We start from the raw sequence: 27,600 nt of genomic DNA on the forward strand, positions 1-27,600 counted from the left end.
GCGGTGGGGGTGGGGCCAGCGGCCCAGCTCCGCGCCGGGACCCCGGCGTCCGGGCCCCAGGTGAGCGGGGCGGGGTCTGCGGGCGGGCTGGGGTCTCCAGTGCGGGCCTTGCCTTGAACGCCATCCTCCCCTTTACACACATCACGCGTCCGCGAGGACTCCCCCCGGCCCGGACATGAACCCCGCGTCGGCCCTGCCGGTGGTGCGTGCGGCGCGGGGAGCTCCGGGAGCCCCCTCTTTCCCTTCTACGGCCCCGGACAGCGCTGACAACTGTGACTTATTGCCCCTTTTTGCCCAGGAGGCAGGCGAGCCCTGCAGAAGAGAAATGGCTTGTCCAAGATCGCCTGCGGCACGGGCCCAGGTGCAAACCCTTCTCCCACTCCCTCCCAAAGGCCCAAATGTGTGAAGAAGTCGGGCCACTCGGAAGGGAAGGATGCGGGTGGGTCCCCAGGGTTGGAGGACCTCGGCAGGCTCAGTCAGGGCCCCATACGGGAGCTGGGAGCCAGGGTTTGGCCATAGGGAAGACCGGGGTTAATTGAGGACCTGGCCTTCCTGGGGGACACCCTGCCTGCCCACTGGTCCTGCCCACTGCTCTTGGCACCAGCTGGGCACAACCCATCCTCCCTCAGTGGCCTTCCCAGATCAACCTGTTCTGGGTGTGGGTCTCAGTGATCGCTGTCCCTCTCCTGGTTCCTCCAGAACCTGTCTCTCCATCTCTCCCTGCGCTCTCCCAGGCAGGGCCCGCTCTGGGCCCTGCCTGCCTTCAAGGATCTGCTTGAGAAAGGAAGGCAGTTAGCTGGGGGAGACCAGGTTGCCTCAGCCCCTCATGTCCCGGGTTACGAGGCCATAGAGGGTTCACCTTTGGGAATCAGAGTTGAGTTTGAGTCCCCGTTCTACCAGACTGTGGACAAATTATCCCCATTCTCCAAGCTTCCATTTCCCCCTCTGTAAAAGAAGGCATTCGTTCACTTGTTCATTTTGCAAAAGTCTGTGGGGCACCCACTGTGTGCCAGGGCAGTGCAAGGGTGATTGGAATCCCAGGACCTTCTTCATAAGGTTGCTGGGAGCCAGAGGAGAGAGTCTGACTACAGAATCCTTTGCACTGTGTCTGGCACACAGTACACGCTGCACAGATGCTTGCTATTACTGCTACTGGCATCGGTGTGATGTTTTTATTAATAATATTATTATTTCTCATCCTCTGGCCAGGGGACAGAGCAGAAACTACTATCCCATTTCACGGAAAGGAAAGCGAGATCCCCTGAGGAGATGCACTGACTCACTGACCCAGCTCCTAGTGCTGTATGACACCCTCCCTGAGGGTCAAATTTAATCTGTTCCCTGTCCACCCTCTCTAAACAGAGGGCCTGAGGAGGGTGGGACACCCAGCCCTGAGACAGAAGTGGGGAACTCTGGGACGCTTTGCCATGCCTGCTGGGTGCTCAGGATGGACTGGGTGGGGTGGACGTGGAGCGTTGGGCATGGGACATGAAACCAGATTGTCGCTACCTAGAGTGATAAGGTCTGTGATGTAGAGGTGTGCAGAGGAGCCTAGGGGAGAAAAATCTTCCAGGGAAGGGAGGAGAAATGAAGCTCCCCAGAGGAGACGGGGGTTGAACCTTGAAGGACGCGTAGGAGTTTGCCAGAGGGAGGAGGTCACACGCACAGAAGCCTGGGGTATGGGCCAATGGGGAGTTCTCAAAGGAGGATGCACACATCCTGGTGGTGGCTGAGGGAGGCGGGGGATGAAGGAGGCCCGTGTGACTGAGGAGCGCCTCTCAGGCCATGAGTGAGGCTCTGAGAGCACTGGGGAGCCATGGTGGGTGCCCAGGGGGAATCGCGGCTGGGGAAGGGGTAGTTCTAGTGACCCCAAGGCACAGGTGTGAGGAGGCTCAGCAGGAATGCAGGGAGGTGGGCTCAGCAGAACTCTAGCTCAGAGATAAGGTAGAAAGGCTGCCATCTTTAAGCAACTTTGGGAAACACCACATGCACTCCTTATGCCTTCAGAATATCAGTACGATGCGCAGGGAAACCAGATTCATGTCGGCTCGTCTCTGTGAGCTTGGGCAAGTTATCTCAGCTCTCTGGGCCTTGGTTTCTCATCTGCACAATGGAGATAAGAATGTTAAGTATTGTAAGGATTAAATGGCCAAATGCATTCAAGGTTGTCCTGGTGTAAGTGAACGCTGCCTGTGCTCACAGTTCCTGCCGCGTGGTAGTCAAGAAGCACATGCGGCTGGTCTGAGTTGTCATGTGTCATAAGTGTAAGATACACAGTGACTTCTGAAGACTTGGTGTGAAAAAAAGAATGTGAAATATCTCAATATTTTTAGATTGATTACATGTTGAAATGATAATATCCTGGGTATACAGATGACCCTTGAACAGCAGAGAGGTTAGGGGCACTGACACCCCTGCACAGTTAAAAATCCTCCTATAACTTCCGACCCCTTAAAAACTTATCTAGTCTACAGCTGTGCTACCCTGAACATGCCCGATCTCGTCTGATCTTGGAAGCTAAGCAGGGTCGGGCCTGGTTAGTACTTGGATGGGAGACCAACTAGGAAGACCAGGTGCTGTAGGTGTAAAAAAACCCAAAACCAAAAAACTTAATGCCAGCAACCTACTATGGACCAGAAGCTTTATGGATAACATAAATTGTCAATTAACACATATTTTATATATGTATTATACACTGTATTCTTACAATAAAGTAAGAATGTTATTAGGAAAATCAAAAGGAAAATACATTTATTGTATTTATTGAAAAAAATCCACGTATAAGTGGACACGTGCAGTTCAAATGTATGTTCAAGGGTGAACTGTATATTGGGTTAAGTACATTACTAAATTAATGTTACTTGTTTATACTTTTTAAATGTGGCTACTAGAAAATTTAAAACTACATATGCGACTTGCACTATATTTTATATCAGACAGCATAGCTCCGCAGTAAATGCTTAATAAACATTTTATAGTATACAGTGGTGGTCCTGGAGGCGGGGCAGTTTTGACTCTCAAGAGACATTTGGCATTGTCTGGAGACATTTTTGGTTGTCACTACTTGGGAGGAAGGTGCTACAGGCATCCAGGGATTCTGTTAACCATCTTACAATACACAGGACAGCCCGCCACACCCTGCGGTGAACACAAAAAATTATCCCGCCTCAAATGCCTGTAGTCCAGAGGTGGAGACACTGGTATAGAGAAAGTGCTCGATAAACATTAGCTGGCGGTAGCATTATCTCCCATGTTCATTTTGAAGGCCCTGACAAGTCCCGTAGGAAAGAAACTTGTTTAATATTTGCCAGTAGGAGCAGGAGATGAACAGGAGCTGGAGAGATAGGGTTTGGCTTTGGAAGATGCTCGGAGGTTGAAACCAGAGGACCAAATGGATTTTGAAAGAGGAGAGTGAAAGAGGGATGATGATTTCTCACTGTGGGGACAGGGAGAAGGAACAATTTTGGAGCAAGATGCTAAGGATTATGGGAGATGCCCAGAGCTCACTGGTAGTCATGACTAAGGCTGCAGCAGGTGCTCAGATGGCCATAGAAACCATCATAGTGTGTGTGGTGGGGCATGTCTAGGTGAGAGGCTGCTGAGACACAGCTGGCAGGAGCTCTGCATTGAAGGGCACATGGGGAGGGGTGCTTAGTTTGAGTGGTGGGGGAGAGAAAAAGGTGAGAAGTTGGGAGACGCTGGGGGGAGGAAAGCTTCCAGAAGAAGGAGGTGCTGGATGGAGACCCAGGCGAGATGTGGGCCCACAGTTGGATGGCCAGTGCTGGCCTTGAGGATGCTGGGAGCTGGGAGGGCAGGAGCTGGACCAAGGAGGTTGGGGCCGGGGTAGGCTGGAAGGAGGTGGAGCCTGGAAAACTCTTCTTTCAAGGAGCTGAGCCGAGAGCGGCAGAGAGCGGGCACGACTGTCCACAGGGATGGGCTGTTAAGTGGGAAGGTCAAGTGTGAATTTAGAAGGTGGGGAGAGAGCCCTGACAAGGAGGGACTGAAGGGCAGAGGGTCTCTGGGGAGCATAGCTGTGAAGACAGGCACCTGAGGAAGGTCTGGTCACGTTCGATGTTTTTGAGCATTAGAATCCTGCCCCCATTTTTTCACACACACACAACCCCAATAAACAGATCAGCTGCTCTGATTGGAATGAGAATAGGAGCCTCCCTGGAAAAACCCCGTGAGGCCAAAGTCCCACCACGTTGGCGTTGGTCACCTCTTCCCCCACCTTTTTCTGGCATCTTATTCTGATCTTTCTCCCCCTACTTTTGGTTCCTACTTGAGATCTGCCCCCCATCCCCATATGTGGGGCTTCCTCAAGCCTCTTTGTACTCCGCCTATCTCATTTAGGGTTGTCTCATTCAGGGTTTTTGTGGCTGCTTCTAGGACATAGTTTCACCGCTCTTCTAAGCCCCAGCCCCTCAGACTCAGCCTCGTGTATCCCCATCTCAGCCACCACCCTCCTTTCTCCATTTTCCCCTGACACCTGATGGGGCCCTAGATACCTTCCTCCCCCTCCTCCCTTCAGTTACCAAGTTCAGACCACTCACCCCCACCTCAGAGTGTCTGCAGCCTGTCCACCTCCCCCATTCAGTACCTTGCCAGCTGGTCCTGAAAGCTAAAGCTCATTGCTTCCCAGCCTCCAAGCTGAGATAGTGTAGTCTGCTTCAGTCCTGGGTTTGGAAGCCAGTCCCAGCCTTGCCCAGTTGTGTGGCCTTGGGCAGGTTACTTTCCTTCCCTGGGCCTGAGTTTTGGAATTAGCAATTGTTCCCTGGCTGCATCTTCCTAGGGTTGCAGTGGTATAGGGCACCTAGGGCTAGCGATTAAGCGATATTGTCATTATTGTCCCCCTACCCCCTCTCCCCGCCCCCAACAAGACTTCGCTTAGCTGGCCACGTCACCATCTCTTTGGACCTTTCCTCCAGGTGCAAGAGCCCACCATCTTCCTGAGGCACTGCTGTCTCCCACCTCCTGACCTTTGCATTCGCGCCCCACCCCACCCTACCACCACCTCCTGGGACACCGTTCACATTACTCCTTCCCCCAGCAAACTCTGCTACACTCGTGTGTTTCCTCTCGTGTCTCAGCCCCGGCCCCCAACTCTCCCCTGTGCCATCCAGCCTCATCCAGACACTCCCCTTAATCCGGGCCATGGGATTGCGTGTTTGAAGGCGAGGCAGTGTGTGTCTGTTGGCCCTGACCCGTCCTTATCGCCTCCTTGGCCCGCACAGAGCATGTGCCCTCGGAGCTGTGGGAGCCCTTCTACACTGACCAGTACGCGCAAGAGCACGTGAAGCCCCCGGTGACGCGACTGCTGCTCTCGGCAGAGCTGTACTGCCGGGCCTGGCGCCAGGCGCTGCCACAACTTGAAACACCCCCCAGCCCCGCTGCACTGCTGGCCCTGCTGGCGCGCAGGGGCACGGTGCCCTCGCTGCCCGAGCGCCCAGTGCAGGAGGCGGACCTGAGACACCAGCCTATCCTCATGGTAAGGCCCCGCCCCTACCCGTTAGGTCCCGCCCACTGGACCTGCCCCTTTCCAGGGCTCCGCCCACCAACCCTGGCTCCTCCCAAAAGATACTACTCTGGCCCTTGAGGACTTGCCAGCCTGGCCCACCAGATCCTGAGACCTAGTATGTGACCTCAAAGTCTGGCCTATTAGGATTGGCTCTTCCAGGACCCCTATCTTGGTTCGTTTCCCGAAGCCTAACCCACTAATCCCGGCTCTGCCCCTCAAGCCCCTCCCACTTCCAGGTTCTTATCCTTCAGTCTTGGCAGGTCGAGTAGAGCCTCCTTCCTGCTCTTGTCTCACCCTTCAGTCCTTGTCCCCACAGGGAGCCCACCTGGCTGTCATTGATGCTCTCATGGTTGTCTTCGCCTTCGAGTGGACAAAGACGCTACCCGGTCCCTTGGCCCTGGCCAGCTTGGAGCATAAGCTCCTTTTTTGGGTGGACACGGTAGGTGGGGTTGGGGCACCATGGGCTGGGAGCCAGGATCACCCAGTGACCGGGGCACTGACCTCTCCTGGCCCCCCAGACCATCCGGCGGCTGCAGGAGAAGACGGAGCAGGAAGCAGCACAGAGAGCATCTCCCTCAGCCCCTGCAGATGGGGTGGCACCAGCACAGCCCTCGGTGAGGCTAAGGCGATGGATGGTGGGAAGGACAGGTGGTCAGAGGGCTGGGTGGGCAGGGCAGGGCTGTGCCTCTGGCCGTTTGCGCATTGACAGGGTTGGAGGTGACTCTCTCTCTCTCTCTCTGCCCTCTCCCCTGTGCCTGCTGCTCTCTCCTCTTCCTCTCTGGCATCAGTGCCCCACACGCTGGTACTGGAAGCTGGTTCCTGTAAGTGGGGCCATATCACTGCCCCGTCTGCCTGTCCTGCTTGTCGCTCTGTCTGTGTGTTTTCTGCCTGCCTGCTCCTCCCTCCCCCAACTGTGAGCAAAGGAGGTGGGACCCCAGCCCTGGGGACAGAGAGAACCCCTCTGTAAACCAAGGGAAGGTGGGAGTGAGTCTCCATTGTTCACTGAGAGGGCAGACCCCTCCCCAGTTACCTGATGGGATGACCTCTCCCTCCTCCCATCAATCAAGAGGGTAGAACTCCCTTAGGTCTACACCTGAGCTGAGGGAGGGACCCCGCCGGCGTTTCTGAAAGGAGAACCTAGCCCATCGACACATAATCTTAACCCCAATGGGCAGGGCACATGGAGTAGATGCCCCCCCAACCAAGAGAAGACCCTCAAACCCAGAAAAAGGTGGCAGATCCTTCTTAACTGAGACTCCAGATTCTCTAAGGATAGATCCCAGCGGGGAGTCGGGGGGGGGGCACAGGGGTGCTTATCCCTGAAGCACAAAGAGAAAGTGACTGCTACTTGTGGGGAGGGGGCTTTGGGCTGGGTGGGGTCCTCACCTTTGCTCACTCCGGGGCCTCTTTTCCCCCATCCTGGGGCCTGGGTTAGGGTTCTTGTCCTGCCTACCTGCTTCCTCTGCATCCCCTCCCCAAGCTGGGACCTGAGTCTTTTGTGGGGGAAGATTCCCTGCATGGGAGGCTGCTCTGTAGTGTCCCTCCAGGCTGGGAGGAGCTGAGGTCCCCAAAGCCAGCCAGAGTGCATTCAGGGAGCTGAACGGCCAGGGCTCAGAACAGGGCTCAGGGCTTTCCTCTCCCCCACTCCCGGAGGTGTGCTTAGGGGCCCAGCAAGTCAGCACCCCTCCCGCCCCGCTGACGGCTGCTCCTCTCCCCCCAGCACGCAATTGCCTTCTGTTTGAAGGAGTCGGGGAACAAACCCCCCATGGTAACGTATCCCCCACCCCGGGGTCCCAGGAGTCCCTGCCCCCAGCCCCCGCTGCTGGCCTGGCTGCTCGCAGACACCTCCTCTGCCTCTTGCTGCTGCCCTTCCCCTGCTCCAGGCTGGCCCCTCACTCTGGCTCTGGGACCCCTGGCTTCACTCCCCCTCATGGCGGAAACCCCAGGCCTCCCTGCCCAGCCTGCATGACCTCTGACCTGGGGGCCAGCCTGACCTCTGACCTGATCTGGCTCCCACCTACAGATCCGATACCGCAAGGACCGTGCCGTGGCCCGACGTGCACCCTGCTTTCCCACTGTGACTGGCCTCCAGGACCTGGCGAGTGGGGCCGCACTGGCTGCCACAATCCACTGCTATTGTCCCCAGCTGTTGCGACTCGAGGGTGAGTGAATGGGCCTGGACCAGATCCCGCCCTGGGGAGTCTGGTGTCCTAAGACCCAGGAGTCTGTCCCCAGAGTGGTATAGTCACTATGAGTACAGCTTCCAGAATTGGCAGACTTGGGTTTGAACCTCCCTCTTCCCCTGATTAGCTGTGTGATCTCACCTAAGTGTCTAAACCTCTCTGCACTTCATGTGATTCATTCCTGCAGCAAGTATTTCTAGAGTGTGAACTGTGTGCCAGACCCTATGTTAGATTCCAGGGATCTAATGAGAACAATTACAGAGCTCAGGCGACTCACATCCTGGTTGGGAGAAAAAGACAATAAGTTCATCCAGAAGAACATTCCAGAAGTTAAGTGGTCTGCAGGGTGCCAGGTGATCAAGAAAAGCTTTTTGAGTTGAGTTCTTGGGGGCCTAGTGATCTAAGCAGTGGAAGTAGTAGAGACAGAGACCTGACGAACAGCCTATCACAGTACCCACCTGGTGCAGGGCACGTGGCACCAGGGCCCATAGGGGGTCCTCCATGTCAGTTGGCTGCTGGGTCCCCCCTCCCTGTGGCCCCCTCCTCCTTCCCATAGTCCCAGGCATCCTGTCCCTACAGAAGTGTGCCTCAAGGACCCCATGTCCGTGGCGGACAGCCTGTACAACCTCCAGCTCGTGCAGGATTTCTGTGCCTCCCGCCTTCCTCGTGGCTGCCCACTGTCCCTTGAGGACCTGCTTTATGTGCCACCTCCCCTCAAGGTAAGGCCATTTTGGGGCCTGGTAGGCTGATGTGGGCATCCAGGGCTGTGGGTCTTGTGAGCTGACCCTGCCTTCCACCTCCAGATCAACCTGGTGGTGCTGCTAGCCGAGATGTTCATGTGCTTTGAGGTGCTGAAACCTGACTTCGTGCAGGCCAAGGACTTGCCTGATGGTCACGGTGAGGCCTGGCCCTAGGTCCACCTGGGGGTGGGGAGGGCCAAGCCCCGCCTGACCCTCCTCTCCCTGCTGCAGCCGCCTCCCCCCGGGCCACAGAGGCTTCCACCCCTCAAAATAGCAGTGGTGGCAGGTACGGTTTCCCCGCTGGGTGAGTGTGCACAGCCATGATGGGCTCCTCCCTGCTGGGCACTGGGACGGGCTAGGGGATGCTCTGATCTCCACCCTGGGAGAGGTGAGGGAGGAGCTCCTACGGCTGACGTGCATCTCTTGGCAGTTCTCCTGTGTTCAACTTCCGCCATCCACTCCTGTCACCCGGTGGCCCCCAGTCCCCACTACGAGGATCCACAGGTGAGGGCAGCCCTGGAGACCCCCACTCAGAAAGACTGCCCCAGCTGGTGCCATGTCATCTTGTGACCCCTCCATTGGGTCCCTTTGACACTTGAATGACCCTATGGAATGACACACTGATTCCCACAATGACCTCCCCAGTGGCTCAGCAGGACTCTCTAGTGATACTTAATGGCCTCTAGGTATCCATCCACATAATGACTCATCAGCGACACCCCCTGGCTGACCCCACCCAGGGTCCCCAGTGATCCCCACAGGGACCACTGACTGACCACTCACCACCCTTCCCAGGCTCCCTGAAGTCCTCCCCATCCATGTCCCATATGGAGGTCCTCGGCAAGGCCTGGAACCGGCAGCTCAGGTGAGTGCATCTCAAAGGCCCAGGCAGTGGAGAGGGCTGGGCCAGGGCAGGGTCAGGGCTTGTCCTGGGGGCTAACCCCTCCCTCTGGCCGCCCAGCCGCCCCCTTTCCCAGGCAGTATCGTTCAGCACCCCCTTTGGCCTGGACAGCGATGTGGATGTCGTCATGGGAGACCCCGTCCTACTTCGCTCAGTCAGCTCAGACAGCCTGGGTCCCCCGCGCCCTGTGTCAGCCCGGACCCCTGCCCAGCCACCCCCGGAGCCTGGCGACCTGCCTACCATTGAGGAGGCCTTGCAGATCATCCACAGTGCCGAGCCCCGGCTGCTCCCAGACGGGGCTGCCGATGGCAGCTTCTACCTCCACTCCCCTGAGGGGCCCTCCAAACCGATGCTGCCCTCCTCCTACCCGCCGGACAAGGCACCTGCCTACTTGCCCCACCTGGAGGGCACTTCAAAACCCTCTTCCTGCCAGGCAGGGGAGGTACTGAAACCACCGGCCCTGTCTGAGGGCTCGCCGAAGGCAGTGGCTTCGTCCCCAGCTGCCAGCAACTCTGAAGTGAAGATGACCAGCTTTGCTGAACGCAAGAAGCAGCTGGTAAAGGCTGAGGCGGAGGCTGGAGTGGGGTCCCCAGTGGCTACCCCAGCAGCACCAGAAGCCCTGAGCTCAGAGATGAGTGAGCTTGGAGCCCGGCTGGAAGAAAAACGGCGGGCCATAGAGGCTCAGAAGCGAAGGATCGAGGCCATTTTTGCCAAGCACCGCCAGCGTCTAGGCAAGAGCGCTTTCCTGCAGGTGCAGCCACGGGAAGCTGGAGGGGAGGCCGAGGCCGAGCCCGAGCCCGAACCGAGCCCAACCCCTAGTGGGGAGCGGCCGGCGGGCGAGGGCCAGGGTGAGCCGTCCCCACGGCCCAAGGCAGTGACCTTCTCACCAGAACTGGGCCCAGTGCCCCCTGAGGGGCTGGGGGACTATAACCGGGCAGTCAGCAAGCTGAGTGCTGCACTGAGCTCATTGCAACGGGACATGCAGAGGCTCACGGACCAGCAGCAGCGGCTCCTGGCCCCACCTGAGGCCCCTGGGCCCGCCCCGCCTCCCGCTGCGTGGGTCATCCCTGGCCCTACAATGGGTCCCAAAGCTGCATCCCCTAGCCCTGCACGGCGTGCCCCAGCTGCCCGGCGCAGCCCTGGGCCCGGGCCCAGCCCGACACCCCGCAGCCCAAAGCATGCCCGACCAGCAGAGCTGCGGCTGGCGCCACTGACGAGGGTGCTCACGCCTCCCCATGATGTAGACAGCCTCCCCCACCTGCGAAAGTTCTCGCCAAGCCAGGTGCCTGTGCAGACGCGGTCCTCCATCCTCCTGGCAGAGGGGCCACCTCCTGAAGAGCCCTCAGCAAGGCCAGGCCTCATCGAGATCCCACTGGGCAGCCTGGAAGAGCCTTCGGCCGAGGAGGAGGGAGACGGGAGTCCCCCTGGAGCTGAAGATTCTTTAGAGGAAGAGGCATCTTCAGAGGGAGAACCCCGCACTGGGCTGGGCTTCTTCTATAAGGTACATCACCTGAGCAGGTGTGGGGTTTGGAAGGTCAGTCAGCAGGTGGGGAGGTGGATTGGGCAAGTGGACGATAGGGCATTCCAGTGGATGGGAAAATAGATGGAGCTGGTGGATGGACAGGAGGTGGGTAAGTAGCCAAGTAGGAGTGGGCAGACAAGGTGTGTGTGGGTGCATAGAGTGTAGATAAGTAGATGGATAGGGGTGTGCAGACGGATAGATGGGTGGGTGACGGACAGGATGGATAAACAAGGCTTGGGTCTTCCATGGCATCTCTCCTGCTCGCTCTCTCCTTCACACTTCCCCACACCAATGGTCTTGCCAGTTTTCCTGACCCTGTTCCCTGTCCATTCTTCATCCTCATGGCACCCCCAGCCTGGGCCACCGTCTCTCACCTGGACACCTGCAGTCACATCCTGACTGGTCTATACTGCTCCCCACCCCAATCCCTGGCCATTTTCAGCTGAGCAGCCTGGACCACTCTCCTCACCCCTTCCCAGTTGTCTGCCTCCTCCTCTGGATTGCCTCCTCCAGGAAGCCTTCCTCGGTTCCCCAAGGCGAGGAGATACGTCCCTCCCCATAATGCAGACCGGTAGCTGCCTGTTGGTGTAATATCAGATTGTCTTCCCCACCGAGTTAAGTACTCTGTGGGAGCAGAACCCAGGTCTGTCCCATCTGTCGTACCCTAGGACCCGGCACTTGGGGCTGTGCACAATGCGGGTACCAATTAAATGCCTTTAGAATAATTAAAATAGAAAGGACAGGTGAGTGGCTGGCAAGCTGGGCTGACGGATCAGACTGGCCGTGCCAGGGGAGGGGAGGCCAGCTGGACTTGGTATCTGCCCCCAGGATGAAGACAAGCCCGAGGACGAGATGGCCCAAAAGCGGGCCAGCCTGCTGGAGCGGCAGCAGCGGCGGGTGGAGGAGGCACGGCGTCGGAAACAGTGGCAGGAGGCCGAGAAGGAGCAGCGGAGGGAAGAGGCTGTGCGGTAAGGCTGGGCCCGGTGCCAGGGACCCCTGCCGCCGCTGACCCTGTGGTCTGACTGCTTCATTCCCTCCATCTGCAGGTTGGCCCAGGAGGCAGTGGCCGCCAGTCCCCCAGCGCCCACAGCAACCCCAGCCCCTACTGCCCAGGCGCCAGCTGAAGAGGAGGTTGGCCCCCGGCGGGGGGAGTTCACGAGGCTGGAGTATGAACGCCGGGCCCAACTGAAGCTGATGGATGACCTGGACAAGGTGCTGCGGCCACGGGCCTCAGGGACCGGGGGACCAGGCCGGGGTGGACGGAGGGCCCCCCGGCCACGCTCTGGTTGCTGCGATGACTCGGCCCTGGCACGAAGCCCAGCCCGTGGCCTGCTAGGTGAGGACACTGTGGGGTGCAGCCTGCCCAGCACCTCTTTCCAGGGCTTGCTAAATGGGGCCTCTCTGGGGGAAGGATCTCAGGGGTGCAGGGCATATGTGAGTGATAAGGGTCCCAGGCGAGGGTGCCCTGCTTGCTAGGTGAAGACCTCCAGAGAGAGATGGGGCCTGCAGTAGGGTAAGGGCTGTTGGGCAGAGCTGGCCTCAAATTCTTTCCACGGCTTAATGGATCAGGCCCCCTTGGAGGCTGCACAGGGTGAGGGTCTTCGGCAGGGCCGACCCCACGTTCTCTACCCAGTCTGCCAGGCAGGTCCCCACTGGGCACTTCCGGATGTAAAGGGTCTTTCGGGTGGGGCCTGATCTGATGCCCTCTACCCCCAGGTTCTCGGCTCAGCAAGGTCTATTCTCAGTCCACCCTGTCGCTGTCGACTGTGGCCAATGAGGCCAATAACCTTGGTGTGAAAAGGCTCACATCTCGGTGAGTTTGGTCTGGGCAAGTGGCCTCTCAGAGTCTATGTGTGTGCATGTGTGTGAGCTACAAGTGTGCTACGGCATGAGTGTGTGTATCTGCAACTAAAGGGATGAAAGGACATGTGTGTACAAATGGGACTGTCTGTACCCGACGGAGAAGAGCTAATAAGCACGTGCCCTCTGCGCCTGAGGGAGTGGTCGGTGTGCCTGAGGCCGGAGAGTGCAAGAGGCGCGCACGGACCTGGGAGGATGTGCCAGACGTGTACATCTTCCGCTCTGCACAGGGTTCTGGGCTGTCCTTTCCCTGGTCTCACTGCATACTGAGTGGCTTTACCCACCACTGACCACTTCCTATCCCATCCCTTCCTCCCTGCAGGGCTCCGTCCCCATCTGGCCTCATGTCCCCGAGCCGACTGCCTGGGAGCCGCGACCGTGACTGGGAGAATGGCAGCACCGCCTCCTCCCCAGCATCAGTGCCTGAGTACACGGGTAAGCGGGGCTCCTGGCAGTGAGCACTGAGCCCCGTCTTGGGTCATCCCTCTGACCATCCCTCCCCCTAGGTCCTCGGCTATACAAGGAGCCCAGCGCCAAGTCCAACAAGTTCATCATCCACAACGCCCTGTCACACTGCTGCCTGGCGGGCAAGGTAAACGAGCCACAGAAGAACCGAATTCTCGAGGTGAGCCTGCGCCAAAGGGGTCTAGGGGCCAGCAGGAGGGTCCAAGGCCCCACTGGGCTGGCTGACCGTGTCTCCCACCCACTAGGAAATTGAGAAGAGCAAGGCCAACCACTTCCTGATCCTCTTCCGGGACTCGAGCTGCCAGTTTCGGGCCCTCTACACACTGTCAGGGGAGACGGAGGAGCTGTCCCGGCTGGCAGGCTACGGCCCCCGCACAGTCACACCTGCCATGGTGGAGGGCATCTACAAGTACAATTCTGACCGCAAGCGCTTCACCCAGATCCCCGCCAAGACCATGTCCATGAGCGTGGACGCCTTCACCATCCAGGGACACCTCTGGCAGAGCAAGAAGCCCACCACTCCTAAGAAGGGGGGCAGCACCCCCAAATAGCCCCGCCCCAGGTGGTGCTTGACCACCACTCTCTCAGAGGACAGCCTGGAAGACATTCAGTGGTTATTCCTGGGCCCTGTCTGTCCCCAGCCTTGTCTGGGTGGGCCTAGAGGTCCCACCACCATAACTTGTCCCGTCCTGCTGTGGGGGCTGAGCTGGGAGGATCAGGGACTCAGGGCTCAGCTCAGTCCCCTGTCTGTCCTCCCCACTTTCTTGAGTAAAATAAAGAGACCTTGAGCGCTGACATCTCCCTGAGGCTAGCTGGGGTGCCCGTGATGTCTGCCTGAGGGTTTTCCAGTTTCCTGTCTCCTGGTCACTCTTGAACCTGCTTCCAGACCCTTGTTGGTTCTCATGCACTTCCTGCCACGGTCACAACTTCCCTGCCAACACCCCTTATGGCCACTTCACAGCTGCTTTACTGACCTGTTAGGCACAGGAAACTACTGACCAGCCCTCCTCTCCCGAGCCCCAGCTCACTTCATTTTCCTCTGTGGTTGTAATTACTGGCCTTGCCTGGCACTTGGTCCACAGCCAACTGCTAAGCTTGATCATTCCTCCTCCAGCCACCTGCCTACCTTTCTAGGCTGTTAACTACCCTGGGTCAGGGATTCCCATGTTCTCTCTTCTGAGCTCTACATCTGAGAATCCAGCTGCCTCCTGGCATGGCCACTGGATGTCTGATACAGACTCTAAACCATAAGTTCAAGCCAGACTGATCTCCCATTCTCCCTGCAGCCCTGGCATGCCAGGTGAGGGACTGGCTTCTCCAATACCATCCAATACAGCACATTTTACCTCCCAAAGCCTCTTCTGTTGCTCTCATTTCTCTGTCCCCATGACCCCCAGTCCAAGCCAATAGCCTGGGCCTCCCCACATCCCCAGATGCCTCCTGTCACAAGTCGACCCCCCACAGCAGCCTGCATGGCCTATTCAGGACACAAATCTGATTACATCCCTGAATGCTTAAAATCTCTTAATAGCTTAGAGCCCGATAATGGTTTCCCAGAGCTTAGGACTAAGGGCCACACCCTTCTATGGCCCATGGCTGAGGTCTAGCTCCTGGCCACTGTCCAGGAGAGAAGTGCCTTGCTAACTAAGTCCCAGGACCAGGGACTGCCTGCCTCCCAAGCTTGCTGACCAGTTCTCTTGGGGGGAGGCTGGGAATCTCTACCTGCTGATTGGGGTGGTGGGGAGGGGACAGACAGGCCCTAGGTGGCAGGGGTTGGTGAGACCTAGGCAGTTGGGAGCAAGGTGCCCCAGGCTCAAGGATCAAGGAGGCCTCAGGCAGCAGAGAGACTGGTCTCCCAGTCCAGAACTGGCTCTGCAGGATGAAGATGGGTGTGTGCCCTGGCCCAGAGCCCGGCTGCCCCACCTCCCCTACCAGCCAATCGGGAAGTGGGGGGCTGGGCCCAGGACCAGAGTGAGAATGAGCTGGCAGTCCCTTCGGGCACCTGGCAGAAGGAAGGGTGGGCAAGAAGGAAGCTCAGACTGCGTCCTACAAACACAGGCTTCATTGTGGGGGGTGGGGAGTGGGTGTCAGTCTTCCTTCAGGCTCCCGAACACTGCGGCCGGCACGCTCTGCTGTTCCAGCCGCACCTCTGCGGGGAGGGGAAGAAGGCACGGTCACTCTCCAGCTCTCCAGAAGGGGATCCTGCCCCACCTCCCCCACCACTCTGCCGGCCCCTCACCATTGGGCTCAAGGTCCATCTCATCCTCGTCCTCATCCTCGCCCAGCTCAATCTCCTCTGGGTTGGCCTGCTGCGCCAGCTCAGCCAGCTCCTCCCGGGATGCGTCGCTCCTGGGGTGGATAGAGGCCACACAGCTCAGCTGGGCCCAACCACTTCTCCAGCCTCCCCAAGAACCTCCTTCCGGAGGAGCGCGCTCACTCCCAGCCTCCAGCCCCATCCTCACCTCACAAACAGGATCTTGTTCTGGGCCCTCGGGGGCTGGTCGCGCTCGGCCTCAGCTGCCAGCTGCTCTGCCCGCTGCTCCAGCAGCTTCATGTCATCCATACCGCTTTGCCCAGGGGCGAGGTCAGACACTGGGGGGAGGGTCAGGAGTCAGACGCTGTGAGTGGGCCCTCTCCACAGCCACACCAGCTGCCTGATGTCCTCACCTGTCCCCGACGCCCTAGACCTCAATGAGTTCTCAGTCTCAGACCGGGATGATAGAGGTAGACCGTGATGCTCCCAGACCCATGAGGTCAAGGTTGGGCAGGGGGCGGAGGGAGGACCCACAGGCCCCAAAACCGGGAACTGTGCTGCCCAGGGCAGACCTGGCAGGGGAGGGGTGGCCACTGCTGCTCACCGGTGCCTGTGGCGCTGCCAGACACCTTGAGCATCTGCGAGGCCATGAAGTTGACCTGCGTGTTGTACGTGGCCTGCACGCTCCGGCGTATCCGCAGCATCTCCCGGATGGTGTCCTCATTGCCATGCCGGACCTCGAAGTCCTTCCATGTTTGCCAGAAGGCCCCAGTTGTCTGTGGAGGGTGGAGGTGTCTGTATGAGCTGGCCCACTCGGCTGCAGCTTCTCAACGCCCGCCCACCTGCCCTGGGATCCATCCCTACCCGGGGGTCGCAGATCTGAGAACAGAAGCTGTAGATGGCTCGAGCTCGGTCTATCTCCCCTAGCTTGCATTCCATGTCTGCAAACCTCAGGCACATCTCCCGGGCATGTTCATCCGATAGCACCTGGGTGACAACAGGGTCACAATGAAGAGGCGTGAGGTGGAAAGAGAGCTGCTTCCGGATTTCCCACTAAACCAGGATGGTCCCTGAGCTTCCAGAATACTCCCTCCCAGTCCCCAGGCACAGGCATGCTCGGATCTCTAGCCTACAGGACCCCTTCCACCCTCTAAGGGTCCCCCAGCCCCCACTCTTCCCCCTGCAACAGGCACCTCGATGGCTTTCTGGTAGATGCCGCGGGTGTGGGTGACTCCGTAGATCTCGGCCGCCCGCTTGATATAGATATTGAACATGTCATACTGCTGGGCGGGTTCAACAGCCCGGGTGGCGCGCTCATACACAGCCATGGCGTGCCGGGCCAGGCCCCACTCCTCCTCCAGCTGTGCGTACAGCAGGTACAAGGCTGCAGCAGGACAAAAGGGGAGTCGGAGGTCTGTGGCCTGGCCCACAACACCCCTCCCCGCCCCACCACCCTGCACAAAGCCACCTGGCCCTCCTCACTCTTTGCGTATTTAGGGGGGCAGCCATCCAGCGCCTGCTCAAAGAGGTCCCGCGCCCGCTCCAGCTTGCGGCCCCCGTAGCGGGCGATGAATTTTGTCAGGTAGGTGCTCCAGATGTCTGACACATTAGGCCACTTGAACAGTGAGATGCCACGCTCGTATGCCTGCCCCGAGAGAGGGAGCTGTGTGTGAGTCCGCAGGACGAGACCATCTGGCTCAGTCTGCCAGGACACTCCTGCCTGTGTCTCCTTTGGGCTCAGTGAGTGGGGCCCAGCCCTGTCCACCCCTTGCTACAATCATGGAGCCGTCAGAAGGGCCTATGTATTGTCTGTCTCCCCCAACAGACTGTAGGACCCCCAAAACAGGGTCAGACCAGGACTAAGTCACCAGTAGGTGACATAATGAGTGAAGGAGGTGGATCCTCAGCTCTGCAGACACTAGAGCCCAGGCCAAGGGGCAGGGCCTGTCACTCAGGCGGGGGATGGCACATGTGTACTTGTACAAACTCCCATCCATGTATATATGCACAGTATCCAAATGTACACGTGTACACATACGACACCCTATGGACCTACGACCCGTCACCTGAGCAGCAGAGACAGCCCCCACACAGCCACATCAATGACAGAGGCAGGACTTGGCACCTGAGATGGGATGAACTGTGTCCCCCAAAATTCATCTTTAAGTCCTAACCCCAGCATCTTAGAATGCGACTGTATTTGGAAATAAGGTATTTACAGAGACAACTAAGTTAAAATGAGGTTATTAGAGTGAACCTTAATTCAATGACAGTGTTCTTATAAGAGGAGGAAACCCAGACACATGAAGAGACACCAGAAACATGCACACACACAGGGAGAAGACGATCATCTACAAGCCAAGGAGAGAGGTCTCAGTACACACCTCGGTCTCAGATTTTCGGCCTCTAGAACTGTGAGAAGATAAATTTCTGTCCTACAAGCCGCCCGGCCTGTAGGACTTTAACAGCAGCCTCAGCAGACTAGCACAGTGCTCAAGGCACCAGAGTAGGGGACACCGCTGCCTGGAAGCTTCTGATTGGCCCTCACCTTGAAGCTCTCCTCGAAGTATTTGTGCTCCTCCAGAAACATGGCGTAGTTGATGACGATCTGGGGGGTGGCGATGCGCAGGTCCAGGATGCGGTCATACACGGCCTTGGTAGACTGCAGGGGCGGGGACAAGTCGGAGCGCGTCCGGGGGGGGCTGAGTCAGCGGCCCCACCCCTCCCGTGACCTGTTGGGTCTCGACAGCTTACCTGAAAGGTGCCAAGGCTCTCTTCCAGGTCGGCAAGCATGGACCACACCTTCAGTGATTTGTACACGCGGTTCTGCACAGGTTCTGAGCCATCGAAGTACTCAGCCCGGCGGGCAGGCAGCGCTGTCGCCTTCTGCAGAGAGAAAGCAGAGAGAACATGAGTTGGGAGCATCCCAGGCTGGGCCACACACCACGCTCCCCTCCCCCATACCCTGCGTGGTATTTACCCGCAGCAGCCGCAAGGCCTGGTCATAATTCTCGTGCCGGAGCTCCAGCTCGCCACACTCACACCACACGCTCGCCAGGTCATCCACCTGTTTGAAGCTCACCTTGGTGGCCTTCTCTAGGATGATGCGGGCCTGCCAGGACAGGGAGAGGCTAGGCTGAGACCCTGACCACCCACCTGCCCCTGGGTCATCTGAACAAGGATGCACTTGTGCTTACACGCAACATGCACGTGCAAATGCACTCACATCATCCAGCTGCCCGTTGTCCTCATAAAACTTGGCGAAGGCTACCCACAGTGTGTGGGGTTTGCCCGTAGCCTTGAAAGGGTCCACTGTCTGCACAGCCTCTGTGTACGTGTTGATGATCTGGGCAGGAGAGACTGGGTCAGGCTGGATGACTGGGGCCGTGGCAGGTGAAGGTGGGGTGGGGGACACAACTCTGAGGGTACGGAGCAGTCACGCACCTCCCGGGGACGGCCCTGGTGCAAGGCCACGCGCTTGTGCCATTCATGCACATGGTGCGGGTTCTGGCGCAGCAAGACACTGTTGAGGAGCAGGGGCCGCCGGCTAATGAGCTGCTCAAAGCGGGCCAGGCGCAGCTCAAGGTCCACGTCATCTGGGACCCATGGGGAGGGCCGGGGAAGTGGAAGTGAGGGTCTCGGTACACAGCCACCTGTCTCCCAGCCCTCTTTCCCTCCAGCCCTTGGCCAAATGCTCTGGGTCTTCCAGACTCATCCCACTGTTCACCCTGCCCTCTCCCTGCTCGCCCCAGCCTGAGCTGCCCCCAAACCACACTCACCTGACTTGCCCCCAGCCTGTACCTCTCCCCCAGAACTCTTTCCTTGCCAACCTCTGCCATCCATCCAGCACTTCCTCCCCACCCCACCAGTGTCCAGGCCAAGCCTGAGATGTATCCCTGGTCCTGGCTAGTTGCCAAGATTCTTCCCCTGCCCGCAACATCCACCCAACTTCCCTCCCTGCTGGCCTGACCTACCACCTCTTCCTCTCCCCGTCTCCCAAATCCTGCAAGCTACAACGGCCGACTCTCCACCAGCCCAGGACTGCCCCAGGAGCTCGCTCACCCTCCTCTTCCCGCCCCAGCTCTGAGGCAGTCTCCATCTTAGCTGCAATCATGCTCTCCTCGAACTGGGCATAGCTGTCGAACACCTGCGTGAAGTCTCGCACGGTCATCACGGTCCGGATGGCCTCCTCGTATACATCCCGAGCCTGTGGGGCCAGGGAGGGGTGAAAAGGGAGTGCTGGCAGTGAAGAGGCATGTGTCCCCCCTACACGGACACTGGGAATCTGGCAGCACCACCCTTGGCATCAGTCCCAAGTTGGGCTCCTCGCAGGGCCTTCCCCTGGGCCTGCGTACTCCCGGGGGGCTGCTCCACTCCATCAGGCCCTGGGCAGTGATGCCTGGCAGAGCCAGGACTGGAGCTGTCTCCTGCCCTGCTAGAGTGATCTGGAGACTTCAACTCCTCCTCAGTAAACTGAGAGTGACAGCCACTCGTTCAGAGTCACCGCAAGACTCAAGGGAGATGTGTCAAGTGCCTGGCACACAGGTCCGTTACAAGAACCCTAAATTCAGCTCAGCCGCAGAGAGCTCAATCATTGCTACTAAGTGCCTCTTATGCCCACCCCACCCTCCTTCACCAGCTCGCATTCTCCCGCTCGCCCTGCTCCCCCAAGCTTGGGCTCTACTGCCTCACCCCTGCCCCTGGCTGGTCCTGCTCCTCTGCCTCCACCTGGTTGCTGGTTCATCTCGTGCCACCAACCTTGGCCCACGCATTCTATTTTAAGTGGCAGCCTAAACAGTCACTGTAAAATGGACACTTGGCCACGTTTCAAGCCTGGCTGGTGGCTCCACCCAGTGGGACGCAGCCAGCCTCTTCCCTAGCCCTTCACAGGCCACTCTCTCCATTCAGACTCACTCCCCTCTGCTCCTGCCTCCCCCAAGCCCCCAAAAGCCCAAGCTAGCCCCTCTGGGGACTTCTCAGGGCTCTATGTACCTATCATCCCCCTCCACTGACCAAGGACGAGAGAGAATAAGGTAACATGGACATTGACTATAAAAAATAATGTAAAAGAGGCCACTTTAAAATGAAGTCAGAGCTGCTACCCCAGAGGGACTGCTGTGCACGTCTTACTCCTCAAACCTTGAAATCTTAAAACAGGGCAAAACAGCATTTGAACTGAGCCTAAAGCAATTTTGTATCTTAAATCACTGTTTGCAAAGAAAAAAGAGCAGATATTATGACTACTGGACTAAAAATCAAAAACATTGTTACAAATCAACATCACTATGTTAGCTTATCTGCACCTGTAGAAATTTCTTCCTTTTACTCACATAATCTTGTTCTTTTCTCATAAATACCTTGCCTTGACTCCTAATCGGAACACTATTTGGGTTTTTGCCTTAATCAGTGCCTTCCAAAACAGTTATTCTTTTGGATCTCAAATAAACGCTTATTCTCTCTCGCTTGGTTAGGCCTTTTAGGTTAACAACACCTGGGGAGTGACCCTCCTATCGACCACCTGCTCGGTACTTGATTTGTGAGGGTGCAACTGTCACGCTCACGATTTTTCAAATGAAGATACCCAGGCTTAGGGGGTGCAGGCCACACAGCCATGGAGAACCCAGGTCTGGCTGACCTCGGGTGTGCTTGCCAGCAGGCCTTCAGGAGAGCAAACGTGTTCACGGGCTCTCTGTATGCAACCTCCTTACATGTGTGTCCCCATGCATCTCCCAAGTGCCATACACTGGTAGGAGAGTGTGCTCACACACCTTCTCGAAGTGGCCACTGCGGATGTAGTAGTCGGCCAGCGAGCACCAGAGCTTGCCCAGCTGGTCGGTGAAGCGAGTGAGGCCCCCACGGATGATGGCGTCCACGTTGAGCGACTGCACTTTGTCCGGGTTCTGGGAGATGAGGTCACAGAGCTCGTGCCACAGCTGCAGGGCGCAAGAAGGAGTCTCAGCCCTGGCCCTGAGGGAGTGAGTCCTCCCACCTGGCCCTTGTCTAGCCTTATGCCCACCTGGTAGTTGGACTTGCCGGCCTTGGAGACGAAGCGCTCGTCATTTACCACGGTGGCCAGGCGCTGTGCAGCCTCGTCCAGCCGGTCGCTCGACTTGAGGTACTCGATGTACTCCTCTGCGCTCTCAGGACTCAGCTGGGCACCGACCCACCATGCCGGCAGTCAGCAGGGCCACACTGCTGTGACCCCTTCCCCACTCAGTGGCTCCCATCAGACGGGCGACCCATCAGACTGCCACCACTGTCCTGGCCCTGCCATCCCAGTCTTAGCCATGTCTGTCCATCCTGGGCCCCATGGGTCCATCCTTGGTCCCATCAATCCGGCCTGGGCCCTACTGATCTAGCCTTGGTCATGACTACTCCACCCTGGGCCCCACTGGTCCAATCCCAGTCCTGACTGGTCTGGCTTAGACATCAATGGTCCAGCCTGCACAGGCCAGGCCCTAATTTCATCACAAGCCTGCTACCCAAAAGCCCTGTGCTAAGGGTTTCACGATGTGTAAACGACATTATAGGTGTGAGAAAACCACACAGCCCCATCCTGTTTGCACCCTGACTCTCCACCCTGCCTGTTACACATTCCCATAGCTGTTTGTCTTCCACTCCTTGCCGTCTCACGGTTGCAGTTTTACTCTGGTTTGCAACGTGGTAAGCCCGTGTGTATTTGTCTGCCCAGTCAGACTGAAAGCTCCCTGAAGGCAGGTACTGTCTTAGTCACACTGTCCCCAGCACGTGTCTCAATGTCCTCTTCATCCTGCCACGTGCTGGGGACACACGTGAAACAGGTGTTGGAAACTATTTGGAGAATAAACAAATAAACTGCAAACAAGAGCCTGCCTACCTGTCTCAAGGAGCCCTTTTCCCACATACTGTTAGGTGACATCCCGCATGGGGTTAGTGTCCCACTGAGCCAGTTGTGGGAATTCTTGACCTAGAGAACAGATCCACCTGCCTGACCTGGCCCCGCCTCACTCTCCAATAAGCTTACCTTGAGGAAGCGCCGGTAGCCCCGCACAGCTGTCTCAGGCAGTGGGTGTGAGCGCAGGAAGCGCAGGTACAGGGGCCAAATACGAGAGTGCTGTGTGATGGGCAGTGCCCGCAGGGCACGGTCAAAAGTGCGGCGGGTGTGAGTGACGCGGCCTTGGTCCATCAGGAATTGGCAATAGTCTAGCCACAGACGTGGCATCTGGAAGCATGAAGAGAGGCAGGGTTTGAGCTGCTGGCACTATGGCACAAAAACACCTGATGTCTTACAGCCAAGTCAAGAAAGCAGCAGGATCCAAAACCCTGTCCCTTCGTGGCTAAGTCTAGCTCAACCTCAAGTTCACAGAGACAACAGGACTCCAACCTCCCCTGCTTCATCCACGTCCACGGACTCTGGGCCCCACCTCCCCACTCATCCCCTGGCCCAGCTCCTCCCGCCCCCACCAACCTTGTGCATAAACACAAATGCCCTCTCGTGGCAGTTGTTGACATCTTCATAGGCAGGGTCAGTCACACAGCGGGGCTTCACTTGTGCCCGGCGTGCCTTCAGGTAGCGGTACCAGAGTTTATAGCTGGGGGGTAGGGGAAGGAGGTGCACAGTGATTGGTCAGCTTTCTGGAGCCCCAGAATCCTTCACCCTGTCCCACGAGGCAATTGCTGGGAGAAGGGGCCTGGGGAGGAGTGACAAGTCTCAGCAATGAGGGGTTAGGCCGGGACATCAGGGAGGGTGAAATGACTCATCAGAGGATGTATAATCAGTGACAGAACACATAGCAACCACCCAGAACCTACTGGCCAGTGCTATTACGACTGAACAAGGTGGGGTGGGGGCTGGAGGAGGCAAAGCAGCTGGAACTGCTCCCACCTGCAGGGCAGCAGCTTGAGCGCGCGCTCATACAGCTGATTGAGCCGGGGCTTCGGGGCTCCCTGTTTGAACTCAATGTAGCGGAGCCAGCATTTGACGGAGAACTGGTTCCGCATGATTTCTTCCTCATAGGGGAGGTCCTCTTCATCCTGCCAAGGCCAGGGAATGGGGAGGAGAGAGACTTGCCCTCAGAGCTTGAGCACAGCACCACTCCACTCCAAACACCAGACCCTTACCCATACCCCAGTGCCCACCCTCGGAGCCAGGTCACCAGATGCCCAGATACCAGGACTCGGTCCAGACTTAGCCCTCAGAATTCTACTGCCCACAATCTGACGCAGATCATCAGATGCCTCAGTCATAGGGTTCTAGGCCAGACATAAGACCATCACCCAGACACCAGTCTTTTGGCCTTCTAAATCAAGCTACCCACTCTCTGGCCCAGAGCACCAGACTCCTTAGGCTCCCTAGTCCAACACCAGGCCTCTGCCCTGGGCATCACGCCTCTACCTCCTCGCAACATGCCTTGTCCTGGATACCACGTCTTTGGCACTTCAGGCTCTCACTAAGTGCCAGAGTCTAGTTCGACTGTGCCCCAGAACTTGGAACCTGAACCTTTATTTCAGAAAGACAGATATGGACCACACATCAGCCTTTAGCCTGGACACTGAGGAATACAGTGAAGAAATAAAATGACATAGATCCTATATAAAGCCACAAAAGAAGCCTCAATAACTTCAAAAAGACTGAAATCATGTCAAGCATCTTTTCTGATCACAATAGCATGAAACTAGAAATCAATCACAGGGAGAAAACTGGAAAGCACACAAATATGTGGAGACTAAACAACATGCTACTAAACAACCAACGGACCAAAGAGGAAATTAAAACTGACTTCGAGACAAATGAAAATAAAAACATAACTTTCCCAAATTTATGGGAAAAGCGATTCTAAGAGAGAAGTTCATAACTATACAGGCTCACCACAGGAAACAAGAAAAATCCCAAATAAACAATCTAACTTTATACCTAAAGAAACTAGAAAAAGAAGACCAAACACCCAGCTTAATCAGAAGGAAGGAAATAATTACAATTAGAGCAGAAATAAAATAGATATTAAAAAAAAAAAAGATCAATTAAACTAAGAGCTGGTTCTTTGAAAAGATACACAAAATTGACAAACCCTTAACTAAACTCATTAAGAAAAAGAGAGAGCCCAAATAAGTCACTAATGAAGGAGAAGTTACACCACCACAGAAATACAAACAAATACTAAAGAGTACTACATACGATTAACTGCCAACAAGTCCAACAATTGAGGAGAAATGAATAAATTTCTAGAAGTATGCTACCTTTCAAGACTGATCCAGGAAGAGAAGGAAAATCTAAACAGACCAATTACTAGCACTGAAATTGGAGTAGTAATCAAAAAACTTTCAACATATAAAAATCCAGAACCAGACAGCTTCGCAGTGAATATTACCAAATATTTAAAGAAAAATTAATACCTGTACTTCTCAAACTATTTCAAGAAATTGAAGAGAATGCTCTCAAACTCCTTCCACAAAGCCAACATTGGCCTGATACTCGAACCATACTAAGACATTACAACAAAATTACAGGCCGATATTACTGATGAACGCAGATGCAAAGATTCTCAACAAAATACTAACAAATCAGATTCAACAATATTTTAAAAGAATTATACACCATGACCAAGTGAGATTTATCCCAGGGATGCCAAGGATAGTACAACATCCATAATCAACCAATGTGATACATCGCATTAACAAAATTGAACGTAAAAATCATATGATCACCTCAATAGACACAAAAAGCATTTGACAAAATTTGACATCTTTTATGATAAAAATTCTCAACAAGTGAGTATAGAAGGAACACACCTCGACATAATAAAGGCTACATATGACAAATCCACAGCTAATATCACAATCAATAGTGAAAAGCTGAACACTTTTCCTTTAAGGTCAGGAACAAGACAAGGATGCCTACTATTCAGTGCAGTTGGCCGTCTTAGCCACAGCAATCAGACAAGAAAAAGAAATAAAAGGCATCTGAATTGGAAAGAAGTAAAACTCTCACTGTTTGCAGCTGACATCTATATATAGAAAATTCTAAAGACTCCACCAAAAATTAGAATAAATGAATTCAGAAAAGTTGCATGATGCAAAATCAATACACAGATATCTGTTGTGTTTTTCTATACACCAACAATGAATGATCAGAAGGTAAAATTAAGAAAACAATCCCATCTACAATTACATCAAAAAGAATAAAATATCTAGGAATAAATTTAACCAACAAGGTGAAAGACCTGAACTCTGAAAACTATAAGAGAAAGGAACTGAAGAATAAATGGAAGGCTACACCCTGCTCATGGATTATAAGGATTAATATTGTTAAAATGTCCTTAGTACCTAAAGCAATACACAAATTCAAAGCAGTATCTGTTAAACTACCAATGGCATTCTTCTCAAAACTAAAACAATTCATCTTAAAATTTACATGGAACTACAAAAGACCCCAAATATCCAAAGAAATCTTGAGAAAGAACAAAGTGGGAAGTATCATGCTTTCAAGGTATCGAAGCTACCTAGGTGTCCACTGATGGATGAATGGATGAAGATGTGTTGTTTGTGTGTGTGTGTGTGTGTGTGTGTGTGTGTGTGTGTGTGTGGTGTGTGTGTGTGTGTGTATATACACACACACACTGATGTATACATACATACGTACAATGGAATATTAGTCAACAAGAAGGAATGATATCTTGACATTTGTGACAACATGGATGAACCTAGAGGGTATTATGCTAAGTAAAAGTCACATAGAGAAATACAAATACTGTATGATCTCCTTTATATGTGGAATCTAAGAAAACAAAACAGAAAAGACCCACAGGTATAGAGAACAAGCTGATGGTTGCCAAAGGGGAGTGGAGTGGGGGAATGGGTAAAAAAAGGAATATTCCCAAAACAAGAAAAAAAAAAGAAAGAAAGAAAATGGAGTCACTATAGTCAAGCTGCTAAATTACTAAAAAATCAAGTAGGTTGAGATATAAGGAAACGACTCTATTCTTAACTATCCTGAGAACAGACCTTTTGAACTTTCTACTCTTGTGTCACTGCCTGGATTTACATCAGTTTGTTGTGTATCAATACCTGGACATACACCAGACCTCCAGATGACCCTCTTATTACCCTCAGAAGGACTTAATATTCAAGCCACCTGACATGACCAGACATCCTGGCACCCAAACTCTAGACGACCTGGCGCACATCATCCAGACCAGATGACATCTGACTGATAACCATCCTGGATCAATCCTACAGGTTAAGAATGCAGGGCTTATTATTCTCAAGAATGTACCTTCTACCATAAGAACTCAACTTTTCTCTCCTCTTCGGAATACTTCTGGATTTCTGCCTAGCTTTGTTTCCAGTTTGCAAACTCTAAGACCCTTGAATAAATCTTTACTACTTATTTCTAGCGAAAGCCTCCAGACTCTTTTTGAGTTCGTGGGAAAACACCAAGAATCTAGTGAACATGCCAGGCCTCTACTCTAGATACCAAGTCGTTGACTCTTCAGGATCCCACTGGCCATTGCCTAACCAGCTCATCAGCAGATCTTTATTTGACTCCAGGGTTCTCCTAAGCCAGACACCAAGCCTTTATCCCAGAAACTAAGTGTCAGGACCAGACCTAGGCCATAATCCGGGACACCAAGCCTTTACCGCAGAAACCAAAACCCTAGCCTGGTCACCATACTCTTTACTTCAGACACGCGGCCTCTCAACTATTCGAATTTCCCTCCTCTCCCGCTCCCAGCGCGCTCTTATTTCCCACCCTTCGGCCCTGGACACCACAGCTTTAATCTGGACAGCAGTTCTTTATTTAGGCCACCTGGGTTCCGGCACCAGAATTTTACTCCTGGCCAGCCTGGTCCGGACATCACCATACGGCCCCTGGTCCATTAGGGTCCTCCCGCTCTCGGGCTGACAGAGCTTTGGCCCAGATCCCCGAAGGTCACGCCTGAACCCCCCTGCGGCATCCAGGCGCCTATGCCCCCAGCGTGGGCTACTCCCAGCTCCACAGCAGACTCACAAAGACAAGGTCCGGCCGCTCTGGCCGCGAGAGTCGCGCCATCACCACCATTTTCCTGGCTTTCCAGCTGCAGGCCGGAGTCGCGTTAGAATGACGTATCGCTCTGCATGCCCCGCCCCGCCTCTGATCCAGACTCATTTCCTATTGGCTAATCCCTTCCCAAGAGCGTGT

The 27,600-nt window shown here is 55.4% G+C and overlaps 2 protein-coding genes and 1 pseudogene across 2 annotated transcripts; 2 read left to right on the forward strand and 1 right to left on the reverse strand.

The window, feature by feature from the left end:
• The first annotated feature begins 175 nt into the window (after positions 1–175).
• On the forward strand, positions 176–14,040 carry CAMSAP3 (calmodulin regulated spectrin associated protein family member 3). The gene is made up of 20 exons (XM_011383312.2): positions 176–206; positions 299–361; positions 5,235–5,488; positions 5,835–5,957; positions 6,037–6,132; positions 6,307–6,339; positions 7,239–7,286; positions 7,542–7,680; positions 8,281–8,420; positions 8,505–8,598; positions 8,673–8,727; positions 8,872–8,945; positions 9,237–9,306; positions 9,403–10,843; positions 11,693–11,832; positions 11,911–12,200; positions 12,581–12,677; positions 13,047–13,159; positions 13,231–13,349; positions 13,435–14,040. Exons 1-20 carry the CDS (start codon positions 176–178, stop codon positions 13,738–13,740), a joined length of 3,726 nt encoding a protein of 1,241 aa, XP_011381614.2. The 3' UTR covers positions 13,741–14,040.
• Positions 2,467–2,585, forward strand: LOC111732994 (annotated as a pseudogene).
• A 1,189-nt stretch (positions 14,041–15,229) lies between the features above and the next one.
• XAB2 (XPA binding protein 2) lies at positions 15,230–27,571 on the reverse strand. Its single transcript, XM_011383254.2, has 19 exons — positions 27,430–27,571; positions 23,308–23,456; positions 22,891–23,014; positions 22,447–22,644; positions 21,460–21,594; positions 21,212–21,376; positions 19,506–19,650; positions 18,888–19,039; positions 18,670–18,789; positions 18,424–18,555; positions 18,198–18,329; positions 17,992–18,105; positions 16,926–17,088; positions 16,637–16,827; positions 16,308–16,430; positions 16,048–16,219; positions 15,652–15,781; positions 15,429–15,538; positions 15,230–15,338 (listed from the first exon to the last, which is right to left on the reverse strand). The coding sequence occupies exons 1-19, from the start codon at positions 27,565–27,567 to the stop codon at positions 15,277–15,279; spliced, it is 2,655 nt and encodes an 884-aa protein (XP_011381556.2). The 5' UTR covers positions 27,568–27,571; the 3' UTR covers positions 15,230–15,276.
• Between the last annotated feature and the right edge of the window lie 29 nt (positions 27,572–27,600).

The sequence above is a fragment of the Pteropus vampyrus genome, unplaced genomic scaffold, assembly GCF_000151845.1.
Source record: "Pteropus vampyrus isolate Shadow unplaced genomic scaffold, Pvam_2.0 Scaffold510, whole genome shotgun sequence".
Lineage (NCBI taxonomy): Eukaryota > Metazoa > Chordata > Mammalia > Chiroptera > Pteropodidae > Pteropus > Pteropus vampyrus.

Coding starts and splice junctions, on each gene's coding strand:
- CAMSAP3 (XM_011383312.2), top strand. CDS start 176: ATGAACCCCGCGTCGGCCCTGCCGGTGGTGC. Junction 362..5,234: donor CGCCTGCGGCACGGGCCCAG/GTGCAAACCCTT, acceptor TGGCCCGCACAG/AGCATGTGCCCTCGGAGCTG. Junction 8,421..8,504: donor ATGTGCCACCTCCCCTCAAG/GTAAGGCCATTT, acceptor TTCCACCTCCAG/ATCAACCTGGTGGTGCTGCT.
- XAB2 (XM_011383254.2), bottom strand. CDS start 27,567: ATGAGTCTGGATCAGAGGCGGGGCGGGGCATGCAGAGCGATACGTCAT. Junction 16,431..16,636: donor TCTACCAGAAAGCCATCGAG/GTGCCTGTTGCA, acceptor GTTGTCACCCAG/GTGCTATCGGATGAACATGC. Junction 16,220..16,307: donor CTCAGATCTGCGACCCCCGG/GTAGGGATGGAT, acceptor CACCCTCCACAG/ACAACTGGGGCCTTCTGGCA.